Consider the following 17,131-nt stretch of genomic DNA (forward strand, 5'->3'; position numbering starts at 1 on the left):
TGGGGGTAAGGAGGAGTCTGAGGCGGGGAGGGCGAGGGATAGTAGAGTAGCGGTAGCAGACAGTGAAGTGCTGCAGGTTAGACAGAGGGCAGGAGATAGGTGGGGAGTGCGGGGGTGGGTGGAATTGGGGGGGGGGGGGGGGGTTAGCGCAAATGTAGAGAAGTAAAAAGACTGGTTGTGATGGTGGAATGACAGCTGCGTATTTCTGGAATGGGAACAGGGAAAGGGCTGGGTGGGTGTGGACAGTGACTAGAGAAGTTTGAGGCCAGGAGGGCTACGGGAACATAGGCTGTACTGAAGTTGAAGTTCCCACGTGCGCAATACAGAAAAGCTGGTGATGGTCAGAAGGGCCCATATGGCACAGGCTGTGAAGAAGTCATTGAAATGAAGGATGTCATGTTTGGCAGAGTGCTCGGCAACAGAGTGGTCCACCTGTTTCGCAGCCACAGTGTCGGTGGCCATTCGTGCCAACAGACAGCTTGTTGGTTGTCATGCCCACAGAGAATGCAGTACAGTGGTTGCAGTCTAGCTTCTAGACCACTACTAGTTTCACAGATAGCCCTGTGTTTAATGGGATACAGGATGTTAGCGACGGGACTAGAGTAGGTAGTGGCGGTAGGATGTATGGGACATGTCTTGCATCTAGGTCAATTACAGGGGCACGAGCAATAAGGTAAGAGGTTGCAGGCAGGGGTTGTGGAAGGATGGACGATTATATAGTGTAGGTTCGGTGGACAGCGGAATAGCAAATGTGGAAGGAGTGGGAAGGATAGTGGGCAGGACATTTCTCATTTCAGGGCACGATGACAGGAAGTCAAAACTCTCGTGGAGAAAGTAATTCAGTTGCTCGAACCCTAGATGGTAATGAGTTACGAGGGGAATGCTTCTCTGTGGCCAAACGGTGGCACTTTTGAAGGTTGTGGGATAATATCCTTCCAACCTTGTACAAACAAAAATCTCCCGTGCCTTATCTTTACAGTCTCCACCACAAAAAGGGGAAACATTTGCTGACATCAAATGTCTCCAGTGACAGGATCGATGGGCTTGCGACTCCCACCAGGATGCCGCAAAGCTACGGCATGTCACTGAGTACATGGCATGACAGCCACAGTCAGCATGGCTGGGGATTTCGGCAGCAGGAATTATGTTCCCGACATTCCGAATCTGTCGGCTTGGCCTTAACTCAAAGGTCTCCGCAAAGTCACCTGCTGACATAAGTCCGGAACGCACACTGGCTGTGCCGTGCCGTCCTGAGCTACCCCGATACAGAGAGTGTCAACCTGCTCCCGCAGCCAGCACATCCTCCGTATCTCACGACAAAGAAGACAAAGCCTTCAGTGATTTCTGTTCCAGCCAAGAACCAATATTACTACAAACTGGGTTGGTACAGAGAGTGGAAGACGTCACTCACACTCTCATGCGTGCTATTGTCACTGCTATATGGATGTTGTAAATTGGGTACAGTAGTTCCGTCGTGGGAAATGAGAGGTGCAACTACGCATCAAATAATAAGGTCACGGCAGAATAGGGAGCACCAAATGAAATAAAGTTTTCCAATTACCCGCAGGTCAGGAATGCATCACCATGGAGCTGTGTCCAATCCAGGTCAAGAGTGCGAATGCTTGGATGGTAAGAGAGTGTGTCTGGGTGTGACTGGCAGTGTGGTTTTGTCCTACTCAGCTGCTGCTATTTTACACTTCCCTTGTTAGGGATGCTGGAAGGATTTGGTGTAAACAGGTGATCTGATTTAAAAGAAGGGCTTAAAATTCAATTTTGAATTTCTTTTATACCATTGCCATTGTTTACACTCGCTGATCTATTATACTTGTTAGAGTACAGTCCTGTTGTCTCTACACTTGCAGAAATTAAAATAAATTACCTTTAGGTATCACTATTACTGATCTTGCACCTTACACTGTAGTGTGTAAGTAGCAGTGCCATTTCTGCAGTACATAAGTCCAATCGTGGGTTCTCGATGGACTGGCAGTCACCACTCACTGGCCACTGCAACTGGTAAAGTCTGGCACAGGGTTTAAGCAGCACAGAACAACATATCCGTGTGTTACCTGGCATAATCCATTTACGTGCGCTGCATGCCTGTCTCTCGAAACTGCTGCCGAGACCATATCGGCCCATGCTGCTCAATCCGCCCTGTGCTGAATATTTCTCGGCAGAATATGACTCATGCAGAGCCAGCGTGAAATTTTGGCGACTGAGCTTAATATATCTCCGGCAATAGTTTTTGTAAAAAAATAAAATTTGGCCATCTTGTACAACTTTATGCGTTCTCTTAAGAATAATAATAAAAAGAATTTTATGAGCCATATTGAACCAGAAAATTGTAGGCGAATCGGCCAAAAAATTAGGTGCGTGAAAAAATTTCGAAGTTTGGGTTCTTGTACCTCCTGACCTAATGCTATGACGAATGTGAAACTTGGCATGTAGTAACCTAACAACACAAGGTTCTTAAGTATAAAGTTTCATTTCCATAGTACGTTTCAGTACTGAATGAATTATGCACAAAATTGAAGAGTTTGTAAAAATGTCAAAAAAGCGGGATTTTTGTTCTGATATTGCTAAAAAAAACTATGCTCCATAAAACATACCAAGCTGTACAACTGTTGGGCACGAAAATCAGGCCCAAAAACAATGTAAACTTCAGGTTAGCATGTCTAGTAGTGTAAACACACTATGAAAATGAAATTTAGCGTGCAATAGATTGACTGCACAATGATAAGGAATAAAAATCTTTATTCCCCTACTATTTTCCAATAATCTAGAAATTAGTCGAAAAGAAGTTGATTTTTGTGAAAAGATGAAAGCAGGGTGTACTCGACAGTTCTTTAGAAATACAGTTTTCTGTTAATGCTTCAAAGCCAGTCTCATTCAAAACACAAATTTTAAGCCCCCCACCCTCCCAAGAACAAAGAGTTTAATTTTCAATGTTGGCTAACAACAGAGGAAAAGTAGCAAGAAAAATCGAACTGAGAAGAGTTTTAACTTTGGCATGTTGTTTCTCGTTGATCAAAGGCCATTAAATCAGTTATGGAAAACTTGTTTTGTACAAGTACACCAAGTATGATATACATTTGTACTGTTAAGGGTAAAAGAATATGTAAGTGTCCATGAAACGTGTTAATAATTTAAATGTACCGTATGCAGATTAATGTATGGGTTTTGTTATACTGGCGCATTGAACTAAGCATAATTACATCTGCCACAGTACAGATATTGCGCCATCTCAATTGCCAAGTCCGTTCATTTGCCAGTAAACTGCTACATATGAAGAAGTCAGCCTTCGCCTAAATAGTTTTACACCTGTTGCATCTATTTCCCATCCTTCTTTTTGATCCGGACTTTGGACCAGCACTGGCGAAGTTAAAAATATATTTATATTTTTTTTTTACATTTTGCCCCCCCCCCCTTTTTTGTAATTCATTCAGAAGCGTCAATAAATTTTCTCAGATTTAGTTCGCAATGCTTAGTAATGCTTCTTTGTATGAAAAGCCTCAAACCAGGGTGCAACACATTATGGAATGTTGCAAGTTTTGCATTGGTATCTAGTTTCCCTGTGCACTTTCTGTTTTGTGCAAACCACACAACTGCACATTAGCATACTTTTCTGCAGATGTTCACTCATGATAACAGCCGGAAAATGTCTCCCTGTGAATAGCAGAATATTGTAGTCATTGTAGCACCTTCTCCTACCAGCTTTCCTCCGTTCTATAGCATATTTTTCTACAATCTCCCTTACGAGAGAAAGGTGAAACTGTTCGAGTGCCATTTCTCGCCGTTACCGACCAGTGGAGAGCATGAATATTTAGAATGCACAAATCCAGAATGTGAAAAACATATTTCTCATACCAGTTGACAGTCTTACGCACAGATCCCACCGAGGTCAGTAACATGTCACAACGGACAACTGCACTAATACTTGAATTGTGCCCACAACACAATGCGGTTTCTTTATTTTTTCTTCAGTATTTCTGTCAGTCTTCTCTGTTTCAACCACTGGTGTTGCGTGACTTGTAGTCAACATGTACACACCTCTCATATCACACCACTTGATAGCAAGGACCTTGTCAGTGGACCTAAACTCAGTTTTTCCTAATTTGAATTTCTTCTACAGTTTTAGCATGTTGCACTGTTCTTATGAACAGCGCCATCTGCGGCTGTTCCATGGTTGTGAAGCCAGAGGAACAGGTCCGGGCTGGAGTACCAGTTATTGACATATAGAATATGACCCTGTTCCGAATATGGTTCCATAAGAGTTGCCACTTTATCGCCACTTTGTCCCAAATTGTAGAAACAAATTTCTGTTGTTGCGCCTGTATATACAATAAAATTTAAAATATACCCACTCTGACAGTTACACAATCCAAATTTCATTATTCCAAATCTACTTCGTTTGGTTGAGTAACTTGCTTAAAAGATAATCGTCCTTTTAACTGCAAGAGACATTCATCTATACAAAGCTTGTGATGTGGGCGAAATGAATATGAAACATCTTAAGAACTTTGTCAACAATCGCCCTAATTTTAAACAGACAGTCACTTCCAGCCTCTCCCCCATGAACCATAGACCTTGCTGTTAGTGGGGAGGCTTGCGTACCTCAGTGATACAGATAGCCTCACTGTAGGTACAACCACAACTGAGGGGTATCTGTTGAGAAGGCCAGACAAATTTGTGGTTCCTGAAGAGGGGCAGCAGCCTTTTCGGTAGTTGCAAGGGCAACAGTCTGGATGATTGACTGATCTGGCCTTTTAACACTAACCAAAACGGCCTTGCTGTACGGTACTGCGAACAGCTGAAAGCAAGGGGAAACTACGGCCGTAATTTTTCCCGAGGGCATGCAACTTTACTGTATGACTAAATGATGATGGCGTCCTCTTGGGTAAAATATTCCGGAGGTAAAATAGTCCACCATTTGTATCTCCAGGCGAGGACTACTCAAGAGGATGTCGTTATCAGGAGAAAGAAAACTGGCGTTCTACGGATCGGACGGTGAAATGTCAGATCCCTCAATCAGGCAGGTAGGTTAGAAAATTTAAAAAGGGAAATGGATAGGTTAAAGTTAGATATAGTGGGAATTAGTGAAGTTCGGTGGCAGGAGGAACAAGACTTTTGGTCTGGACTACAGGGTTATAAACACAAAATCAAATATGGGTAATGCAGGAGTATGTTTAATAATGAATAGGAAAATAGGAATGAGGGTAAGCTACTACGAACAGCATAGTGAACGCATTATTGTTGCCAAGATAAATACGAAGTCCACACCTACGACAGTAGTACAAGTTTATATGCCAACTAGCTCTGCAGATGACGAAGAAATTGAAGAAATGTATGATGAAATAAAAGAAATTAATCAGATAGCGAAAGGAGACGAAAATTTAATAGTCGTGGATGACTGGAATTCAAGTGTAGGAAAAGGGAGAGAAGGAAACACAGAGGGTGAATATGGATTGGGGCTAAGAAATGAAAGAGCAAGCCGCCTGGTAGAATTTTGCACAGAGCACAACTTAATCATAGCTAACACTTGGTTTAAGAATCATGAAAGAAGGTTGTATACGTGGAAGAACCCTGGAGATACTAAAAGGTATCAGATAGATTATATAATGGTAAGACAGAGATTTAGGAACCAGGTTTTAAATTTTAAGACATTTCCAGGGGCAGATGTGGACTCTGACCACAATCTGTTTGTTATGAGCTGTAGATTAAAACTGAAGAAACTGCAAAAAGGTGGGAATTTAAGGAGATGGGAGATGGATCAACTGAAAGAACCAGAGGTTGTACAGAGTATCAGGGAGAGCATAAGGGAAAAGTTGACAGGAATGGGGGAAAGAAATACAGTAGAAGAAGAATGGGTAGCTTTGAGGGATGAAGTAGTGATGGCAGCAGAGGATCAAGTAGGTAAAAAGATGAGGGCTAGTAGAAATCCTTGGGTAACAGAAGAAATACTGAATTTAATTCATGAAAGGAGAAAATATAAAAATGTAGTAAATGAAGCAGGCAAAAAGGAATACAAACGTCTCAAAAATGAGATCGACAGGAGGTGCATAATGGCTAAGCAGGGATGGCTAGAGGACAAATGTAAGGATATAGAGGCTTATCTCACTAGGGGTAAGATAGATACTGCCTACAGGAAACCCAGTTCTAAGCCAAGAAGAGAAAGCAGAAAGGTGGAAAGAGTATATAGAGGGTCTATACAAGGGCGATGTACTTGAGGACAATATTATGGAAATGGAAGAGGATGTAGATGAAGATGAAATGGGAGATACGATACTGCGTGAAGAATTTGACAAAGCACTGACGGACCTGAGTCGAAACAAGGCCCCCGGAGTAGACAACATTCCATTGGAACTACTGACGGCCTTGGGAGAGCCAGTCCTCACAAAACTCTACCATCTGGTGAGCAAGATGTATGAGACAGGCGAAATACCCTCAGACTTCAAGAAGAATATAATAATTCCAATCCCAAAGAAAGCAGGTGTTGACAGATGTGACAATTACCGAACAATCAGTTTAATAAGCCACAGCTGCAAAATACTAACTTGAATTCTTTACAGACGAATGGAAAAACTGGAAGAAGCCGACCTCGGGGAAGATCAGTTTGGATTCCATAGAAATGTTGGAACACGTGAGGCAATACTGTCCCTACGACTTACCTTAGAAGCCACAATAAGGAAGGGCAAACCTACGTTTCTAGCATTTGTAGACTTAGAGAAAGCCTTTGACAATGTTGACTGGAATACTCTCTTTCAAATTGTAAAGGTGGCAGGGGTAAAATACAGAGAGCAAAAGGCTATTTACAATTTGTACAGAAACCAGATAGCAGTTATAAGAGTCGAGGGACAGAAAAGGGAAGCAGTGGTTGGGAAGGGAGTGAGACAGCGTTGTAGTCTCTCCCTGATGTTATTTAATCTGTATATTAGCAAGCAGTGAAGGAAACAAAAGAAAAATTCGGAGCAGGTATAAAAATGTTGAGGTTCGCCGATGATATCGGAATTCTGTCAGAGACAGGAAAGGACTTGGAAGAGCAGTTGAACGGAATGGATAGTGTCTTGAAAGGAGGATCTAAGATGAACATCAACAAAAGCAAAACGAGGATAATGGAATGTAGTCGAATGAAGTCAGGTGATGCTGAGGAAATTAGATTAGGAAATGAGACACTTAAAGTAGTAAAGGAGTCTTGCTATTTGGGAACCAAATAACTGATCATGGACAAAGTAGAGAGAATATAAAATGTAGACTGGCAATGGCAAGGAAATCGTTTCTAAAGAAGAGAAATTTGTTAACATCAAGTATAGATTTAAGTGTCAGGAAGTCATTTCTAAAAGTATTTGTACGGATTGTACGGAGTGTGGAAGTGAAACATGGAAGATAACTAGTTTGGACAAGAAGAGAATAGAAGCTTTCGAAATGTGGTGCTACAGAAGAATGCTGAAGATTAGATGGGTAGATCACATAACTAATGAGGAGGTATTAAATAGAATTGGGGAGAAGAAGAGTTTGTGGCAAAACTTGACCAGAAGAAGGGATCGGTTGGTAGGACCTGTTCTGAGGCAGCCAGGGATCACCAATTTAGTATTGGAGGGCAGCGTGGAGGGTAAAAATTGTAGAGGGAGACCAAGAGATGAATACACTAAGCAGATTCAGAAGGATGTAGGTTGCAGTAGGTACTGGGAGATGAAGAAGCTTGCACAGGATAGAGTAGCATGGAGAGCTGCATCAAACCATTCTCAGGACTGAAGACAACAACAACAACAACAACAACAACAACAACAACAACGTCACTTCCAGTACTTGCAGAGTTATCACTGAAGTATAACTGTCTCAGAAGTAGACAAAAACAGTCTTGGGACATATTTTTGCTGAAAACTGGTGTGTTCAAAAGTGTATCTCTGGACCAGTAATCACTTAAAACTCGCGCCATTAGAAGGCAAACAGCAACAAAACAATACATTTCCTCAAATCTAGTGTCTTTCCACTTTGACAGTCGAAAATTCACAACTTCTGCAGTATTTTCTCTGGTGTAAACGGAAAAAAAGAATTTGTTGTGTCTGCAATAAATTTCAACAGTTCTTGAGACATAAATATCACAAAAAAGGAAAGGATTTTTGGGTCAGTATCTAACTGACATGTGTCCTGAACTCGAGTCATAGAAGTAATGGTTTAACGGCTGGAAATTTGTTTCTTTCCAGTCAAATGTGTCACTTAAGTGCGCTCTTTTCCAAACCTTTTCATGTCACTTTCTGATTCCTCGGATTCAGAGGAACTACTGACTGTAATTCTCTGTCTGAGGACTACAACTTCGAGATTCTGTTGAAGACTCATCACTGTTAGTAACGCCAGATATTTCACACTCACTGTCGCTCTCAGTGCGCATATCCAGGATTTATTTATCTGTGCAACCACTGTGAGGTGACATTTCTAACGTAGAAAACAAGAAAACTGGCGAAAATACAGGAATCTAAGTCAAATTCTGCAAAGAGTGAACACAGCAACAAACATATACACTCTCGAACTACACAGTCAGACCACTGAAAAGCTACAAGAAGAGCAGGGTGTATACAAGTCCGTAGTGCCCAGGTAGCCGTGACTCAGTGCGCCTGAACTAGTCCCTAGCAGTGAGAAGGCCGGTGGCGTGGGATGCTTAAACACATCCTCAGCACTGTAAGGAAGACCCAAAGCTGCGTGTATACACCTCAGGCGCGCCAGGGGAACGGCGAGGAATGACAAGTTAAAATGTCTGCAGCAGTCAAACTAAAACATAGTGACTATGAATATTTATTCTCTGTGTTTACAATGTTTGAACAATCTAGACGGGCTGACTTGAGCTCAATCTCGTTTCAATGTCTCACAGAGTGACTGTGTTTTATGACAGCACAATCAGTAACCGAGAGCCAACCAGACTTATTACTGATAGAGAACACATTGGCAGAATCGACGCGCCTTTCCACCTGATTCAAGTACTTGACGCGATTCGAATCCATGACCTTTTCCATGTCAGGGCCTTATCTTATACATTACACCACACAGCCAGGTAATATGAGGGTGCTACGTTAAAAAGGTATTGAGCGTCATGCAAAATTCTGAAGTATTTTTCATCAATAACTCGGAAGTGAGGGTCTACAAGCATTTTTTTTTTAATGGCTGCAGGATATGATAGTTGGGATATTAACATACATCATGGTATATATGCTTTCAAAAAGTTAGTCCCACCACTGGGGAAGTGTCCTTGTTGATACTGGTTTGTCATCTGAATTCTTCATGTCCGTACAGAAGCTTCTTGTTTCTCAGAGGGTATATGCCAGTCAATTTGCATGTCCTGTGTTTGCTCATGTTGTACATCACCTTGCTGAGGTAATACAATACACATTTGAGAATGTGGATAAACTGATTTCATACACAAGGAATGTGTTTCCTAAGGCACATGCTCACGCCGAGACCTACAAAGAAAAACTGCTAAATCTGCCCTTTAACTCCTTAACCAGTGTTAAATTGTTGGGGTATGTGGGTTGAAGCTCTGTTGTTTCACAATGAACATTTCAAGGCCATTAGAGTGATAGTAAAGGACTTGATAGTAGTAGTATAGTATATTTATAGTGCAGATGCTGTGGCAGTTTGCCAATGCAAGGAAGTATCTAAGAAAAAAAAACTGTTGTGATTAGTACTCATGCCTGAGAGTATTAAAAATGCTAGAGATTCACAATTTGGCGCTGAATGCATCTGTTCAGTTATTGAATAAAATAGCCCAGGCTTTGGACCTTAGAAGCTGTACCTGATTGTTGATATTTACAATAGCACCAAAATTTAAAGAATTTGTGAATGATTCTTTAGTCTGATATTATTATTTAAATGTTAATGTTGTTCAAAAAATTCATTATTGTATGTCGTTTCTAAAATAAAATATTGCAAATTTCTGATCTGTCCTCCTCTGCGTGCGATATATCTAAGTTGGATATCAATCGTTTTGCAGCTATTGAAACACGATGTGCATCTTGTTTTTGCAGTTTTTAAAAACTAATCTCAAACACGACACTGCCAAACCTCTACCACAAAGTAAACAGGTCACGAAACAATCATTCTAAATGTCCAAATTTTTCATGTGTCCAGCGCTCTTCCTTGCAATCCTAATGCACAGGTCCAACTTTGAGACATATTGCACACAGTAACTGCTATGTTTTTTATTACTTTATCTTGTATGTTTCAACATTTTTCGTGCATATTTTAAGCAATTTGTACATATATTTTGACCTTTTACATTGCCCATCATCCAATCTCTAATTATCAGTGCAATTGATAGCTACTCATACACATAGTAAACTGACGCCCTTATGTGAGAATAGTGACCAGCTCCCATCTGCCGTACTGCCTGGCAAGGTCCAGCGGCGTCCTCCCCTCTACGTCCCTGATGCCCGTGTCTGCTCCCGCACCTAAAAGTGCAGCCACCACCTCGGCGTGTCCCTCCTGCGCTGCCCAGTGCAGTGGCGTCCACCCTTTCTGGCAGCTGGGACTCGGGTCCGCCGACTCTGACAGCAGCAGCCGCACGACGGCCACGTAACCGAAGAACGCAGCGATGTGCAGGGGCGTGTCCCACTCCTGGTTCCTGGCATTCACGTCTGCTCCACTGTCTAGGAGAATTCTGACCGCCTCCACACTTCCGCCTTCCACTGCACAGTGCAGGGCGGTCATTTCGTAGTCGTCCCTCAGCCCTACGTCCGTCCTCACACACAGCAGTTCTTTCAGCTCTTCGACAGCTCCATTGTAAGCTGCCTCCAGAAGCCTCACTCTTTTTTCGGCAGACATATTCCTGCACAAAAATGGCAAATTTCTTCACATATACTGTAAACTAGTCAAAGCTGAGCTGCAAGCAATTAATTCATAATGCATAAATTGTCAATTAACAGAAATGAAAGAGTCCCATTTCCTCCCTTCTACAACGCAGACGAGTTAGAAGCATAGGTCGGGCGGCGATTTAAGAGACTAAACAGTGAGGTCATGAGTTCCTCAGTAAAGAGACAGGTTGTCCAGAGTTCGTCACACTGACAGAAATTTGATAGAATTATGAAAGTGTGCAGGAATGAGAAAATGTGTACATTAAAAGCAATTACTGATGCCAGAGGCGAGAAATAATTTTTTGAGTGATAAAACTATACGGGTCAGGCCATTATGTAGCTCAGATGGCAGATGAAGGCTCCCTCAGGGTCTACTTGTGGCAAGAGATACATCACCCACATCTGACCCGCCACCAACCCAACTGAGGGCTGAAATAGTAAAGGAAATGCCTCCCACTGGGGAGATTTGTAATACAGAATTTGGAAGGCAAAAGGTGCAACAAATGTCACATGGACTGACAATAGCAGAACAATGTGGGAGAAAGAATCAGGTCTGCAGGTGGATGGGGACAGGCAAGCAGTCCCCAGGTCTCGGCAGATGACAGCGACCACCCATCCCACAACTGTCCCAGCCCCAATTCATTGTAGTCAAAATGCTGAAGGCAGGAACAGCACCCACAGTCCCGGAGGAAGTATAAAGACCTGTTCAACTGTTCCTTCACCACTGGCTAGACAGCCTAAGAGATCCTTAGTGTTTCTAAAGAGTGCCATCCTTAAAATGTAACTTAGGTGTGGCAGAACAGAGGGCTTACTGAATCTAAAGGCACTTAGCAGCGTAAAAGAGGTACAACCACGGCTGCTGATAGAGGAGACCCGGCATGCTGCAAACCCTACCTCCAAAAGTAATTTAAAAACTACTTAATCAGCGAAAACAAAGGGCCTATTCTGGAGTCAAACTGAGCACACTGAGCCAAAGGTACACTGTTGTATCTTCTGTCTGTTTTTTATCACTAATTCTCTTGTTATAGCTCCACACAAATTTGACTATTACACTGTTTTGTCCAATTCTGTTGTTATTGACAGAAATGTTACAGGTACTGGTTGGTTGGTTTAAAAGAGAGGGGAAGAGACCAAACTACAAGGTCTTCGGTCCCTTGTTCTTAATAAAACAGACAAAACATATAACACAAAACAGAAAGAAAGAAAAGACCACCACTAAAAGGAACAAAAGAGAACAAGAAAACAACAGAGAGATGCAAGAAACAGAAGAGAATAAAACAAGGAAGCAGATTACAATGGCTGGCCAACCACGAAAATGAAAAGGAAAAGCAAGCAACCCTGCAACACATTAAAACCTTCACCCTAAAAGCACTAGGGTGGAGGACACAAGAGGGACGAAGGATATGCGCTAAAACTCCGATCAAATGATAAAACCCACCCTCCGGATGACACGTACAACCAAATCAGCCGATGAGGCGTTGTCTGCTAAAATCAATTATAATGAGTCCGACAACCGAAGAGGAAGTTGCAGGGCAGCCAAGGAAGGACAGAGCAGAAGAATACGGGCCACTGCCAACTGGGCGCCACACCGACACCGAGGTGGGTCTTCACCGTGCATGAGGTAGCCACGGGTCGCCCAGGCGTGGCCAATGCGGAGCCAGCAGAAAACCACGGAGACCCTGCGAGAGGCCCTCATCGAGGACTTACACACATTCAGGGTCGCCGTAATGGCTCACTGTTTGTTGTACGTACTGAGATTTAGCCATTCTGTCTCCAAAAACACCACAGTGGTACACAGTGTCAAATCAATGTAATGCTGGGGGCACTGCCGAATCGTAAACCACACTCCCGTAGTAAATTTGGAATTGGACAAGGGCTCTGTAGAGCAGCAGCAGTTTAGACCGATCTGCACCCCAGTTGGTGTTGCAGGCAGCAGTGGGTATTGTGGTGCCACCAGCACTTCTGCTTAAGCTGACGAAATGAGGAAGTCACGTCAATCGGGCATCGAAAACCAGTCCTAAAAAATCGATACGTTTTCACTACAGTGAGTGGATCGTCATGAAGGTAAAGTTCTGGTTCTGGATGAACGGTACGACACCGACAGAAGTGCATAACACAACGTCTTTGCGGCCAAAAACTGGAAACCGTGGCCTAGAGCCCATGACTGCGCCTTCTGGATGGCTCCCTGTGGTGCCGCTCGGCAACACCAGTAACGGTGGAGCAGTATGAGATGCAGAAGTCATCTGCATACAGAAAAGGTGAGATGGACAGCCCGACAGCTGCTGCTAGATCATTAATGGCCACTAAAAATAGACACACTCAATACAGAGCCCTGAGGGCCCCATTCTCCTCGATCTGGGGGGAGCTACGGGAGGCACAAACTTAAGACACGGAAAGTACGAAGCGACAGGAAATTTTGGACAAAAATCAGGAGTGGGCCACGGCGACCCCACTTATACAATGTGGCAAGGATATGATGTCACCAGGGCGTGTCATATGCTTTTCGTAAATCAGAAAAGACAGCAACGAGGTGTTGGTGTTGGTGTCTGCAAAAGGCTGTTCAGATAGCAGACTCTAGGGACACAAGATTATCAGTGGTAGAGCGAACCTGTCAGAAGCTGCCCTAACATGGAGCCAGTAGGCCACGTGACTCCAGGACCCAACCCAACTGCCGACACACCACTTGTTCCAGCAGCTTATAAAGAACGTTGGTGAGGCTGAAGGGCCAATAGTTATCCACATCAAGTGGATTTTTAACGGGTTAGAGCACCAGGATGATGGTGCTCTCCCGCCACTGCAATGGAAAGATGCCGTCGCACCAGATATGGTTCAAGATGACGAGGAGATGTCGCTTGTTATCAGATGAGAGATGTATAATCATCTAACTGTGGATCCAATCTGGTCCAGGAGCTGTGTCGGAGCAATGTGCAAGGGCAGTGAGGAGTTCTCACTCTGTAAATGGGGCGTTATAGGATTCACTGTGGTGTGTGGTAAACAAGAAGACTTTCCCTTCCAGCCACCGTTTGAGAGAGCGAAAGGCTGGGGGGGGGGGGGGGTAATTCTAAGGCGCAGAGGCTTGAGCATAGTGCTCAGCAAAGTGCTCGGCAATAGCATTTGCGTTGGTAGATAACACGCCATTTATGTTAACACCAGGAATACCTGTTGGGGTCTGGTCCCCACGTCAGTGACTTCCGGCGACCACCAAGGGACTGTCTTTCACCAGGGTAACCCTAAAGAGCGAGAGATCTTGTTTTCTGCCACAGGCAACGATTGTTGTAGTCACTTACTCAGCCATCACATCAATTTTCCCGTGTGGGAGAGATTCAACGGTGACAGCAGAGGTGAAAGTTCCCCAGTCAACCTTGTTTAAAGCTCATCTGGGCAGGCATCCGTGGGCCTGGTGCCTGGGCGGTGACAGGAAGATGGGGAAGTGGTCACATCAGCACAGGTCGCCAAGTGATCTCCAGTGGATAGACAGGAGAAGTCCTGAGATGCAAATTGCTAAATCAATGGCAAAGTAACTACCTTGAGCCACACTGAAATGTGTCACGGCCTTAGCATTTAAGAGGCAGAGGTCAAATGTGTGGCGGCCTTAGTATTTAAGAGGCAGAGGTCAAACGGAGACAATCAAGTTTCGACACCTCTGCCTCGGTCAGTAAGCACAGTGCCACCCCACAAGGGATTATGGGCTTTAAAATCTTGCAAAAGTAGGAAAGGTTTAGGGAGTTGATCAATCAATGCAGTTAATACATTCAGGGATACTACACCATCTGGAGGAAGATATACGTTGCAGACAGTTATTTCCTGCATCATCCTTATTCTGACAGCCACAGCTTCAAGAAGGGTTTGAAGGGGCACAGTTTCACTACAGACTGAGTTTACTACATAAATGAAAACTCAACCTGACACTCGATTACAGTCGCTAGAGTTCCTGTAGTATCCCTTATAGCGGTGGAGGGCAGGGATCCGGATTGCCAGGAACCAGGTTTCCTGGAGAGCAATGCAGAAAGCCAGTGTAAAGCTGAACAGCTGCTGTGGCTCAGCCAGGTGGTGGTAAAAACCTCTGCATCTTCACTGGAGGATGATGTCATCGTGAGACTGGGATCGCATGGAACCTTCAATGAGGCAGTTTACGCCTTAGGGTCACCTGCTGCCACCGACTTTTTGCCTGAACAGTCTATATCCATTTTATCTAAGGATCTGGTAAGATCTAGGTACTCAGTGGACACCAGTATCTCCACATCATCCACAGATGCAGAGCTTGGAGCTAGCGGTAGTGTGGATTCCACCTCAATTCCTTTAGTCTTGGGGACCTCCTTTTGGATTTCTCTCACTGTTCCTTGGGATTCCCTGACTGGGAGGACTTCACTGATGCAGTCTCCGAGACTGAGGGTGAGCAAGAAGCCCTGGGACCAGCTGCTTTTGGGCTCTTCATCTTTCTCACTAGCAGAAACTTGGGAAGGGAATGACCCGAGAGACCCCTTCCTAGCAAGAGCAGCCAAAGAAGCTGTATGCTTCTCCGGCTTAGAAGTTGGGACGGACGTCGCCGATGGTTGGGGGGGGGGGGGGGGTAGGTGTGTTGCTCCTGAAGTAGGTGGTGCAGGAGCAACAGGGAGGGAAGTGCCCCCCCGTCATCATAGGGGCAGGTGAAGTCTTCTGGCTCTGATAGCTGACTGGGGTTGGTTGAGCTGATGGGGCTAGAACTGTTGTAGCGGCAGTGTAAGACGATGTACAGGATGTAAGAGTGCAAATTTCCTCTTAGCCTCAGTGTAGGTCAGTCAGTCCAAGGTCTTGTACTCCATGACTTTCCTCTCTTTCTGGAGAATCCTGCACTCTGGTGAACAAAGCAAATGGTGCTCTTCACAGTTCCCACAAATGAGAGGCAGGGCAAATGGAGCATTGGGATGTGATGGGCGTCTGCAATCTCGACATGTGATGCTGGAAGCACAGCAGGAAGGCATATGACTGAACTTCCAACATTTAAAGCACTGCATCGGGGGAGGGACATAGGGTTTTACATCACAGCTGTAGACCATCACCTTGACCTCAGGTAACCTCGAAGGCCAAGATGAAGGCACCTTGGGCTATCTGATTATCCCTCAGACCCCGGGGGACATGCCAAACGAAATGTACACCTCGCTGCTCTAAACTGGTGCACAGATCATCGTCAAACTGCAAAAGAAGGTCCCTGTGAAATATGATACCCTGGACCAGATTTAAGCTCTTATGGGGGGTGATGACTACAAAAACATCCCCCAGCTTGTCACAAGTGAGTAATGCCCATGACTGGGCAGAGGATGCTGTTTTAATCGAGACTGACCCAGATCTCATTTTGGACAAGCGCTCCACTTCCCCAAACTTGTCCTCCAAATGCTCAACAAAAAACTGTGGCTTCCTCGGCATGAAAGATTCCCAATCAGCTCTCAGACATACAAGGTACCGGGGTGAATAAGAGCCGCTGCCATCCTTAGCCTGAATTTCCTCCCATGGTGAGGCCCGGGAGGAGAACGATTTGGGGTCGTACTTCTGTGCACTGGCTTGAGACAGTGAACACTTAAGAGATTGCTCGTATTTCACCATCATCAGAAGATGATGTACTACACTTCATCACGTGTCATCCACCATGATGCCACCCACTCCAACCTGGGGCCCTCCCCATGGGCGCCACCCAGCCTCAGCAAAGGCCACCTGGCAGGATGGCCATTTCTGGGATTCCCGATGCCCCAGGGGGATGGGCATCTACCCTTTGGCATATTTGGGGAGTTAATGGCGCAGGCATCAGCAGAGTGATCCCTGTGTGGTCAGGGGGCTACAACCAACAGGGTAGATGGTAGCCCCACCACAACAGACTGGCTACTGTGCTGGTTGTCAGGTGCAATAAGTCGATGGACATCATCGACGCAGAAAGTGATACGGCATAGTGTATGGTGGCAAATGTACCCAGGAAGGTGTCCTCACCCAACAGATGGAGACTGAGCGGGACTGAAATGTGACAAGACAGTGGGCTTAAGATCTCAATGCACGATGGACACAATGCACCATGTAAGGTGCCCTTCCCCAATTGGCTAGCTCTTTGGGAAAATTTCGAAGAATGGAGGTCAAACCCTAAAGGAGACCATTACATAAAGTCCGAAATAAGTGAAAACTCCTTTTAGTCACCTGTTATGACAGGCAGGAATACCTCGGGCCTATTGTTACCCCCACAACCGCAGGGGGATGTTAAAGGCATTGGTTCATTCAGTACAGCTGTCATAATGCTGGGTATCTAACAGTCCACTCTCAGTTTTCACATT

The 17,131-nt window shown here is 44.5% G+C and overlaps 1 protein-coding gene across 2 annotated transcripts in view; it reads right to left on the reverse strand.

Annotated features, from left to right (window-relative positions):
- Positions 1 to 10,172: 10,172 nt before the first annotated feature.
- LOC126273052 (CARD- and ANK-domain containing inflammasome adapter protein-like) overlaps positions 10,173 to 17,131 on the reverse strand; it is a 32,859-nt gene continuing 25,900 nt past the window's right edge. For both annotated transcript variants that reach the window (XM_049976447.1, XM_049976449.1), the window contains exon 2: positions 10,173 to 10,813. In XM_049976447.1, the coding sequence (XP_049832404.1) occupies positions 10,336 to 10,809 (474 nt within the window). In that variant the 5' untranslated portion in view covers positions 10,810 to 10,813 and the 3' untranslated portion in view covers positions 10,173 to 10,335. The remainder of the gene's footprint in view (positions 10,814 to 17,131) is intronic.

The sequence above is a fragment of the Schistocerca gregaria genome, chromosome 5 (assembly GCF_023897955.1).
Source record: "Schistocerca gregaria isolate iqSchGreg1 chromosome 5, iqSchGreg1.2, whole genome shotgun sequence".
In the NCBI taxonomy this organism is placed as follows: Eukaryota; Metazoa; Arthropoda; class Insecta; order Orthoptera; family Acrididae; genus Schistocerca; species Schistocerca gregaria.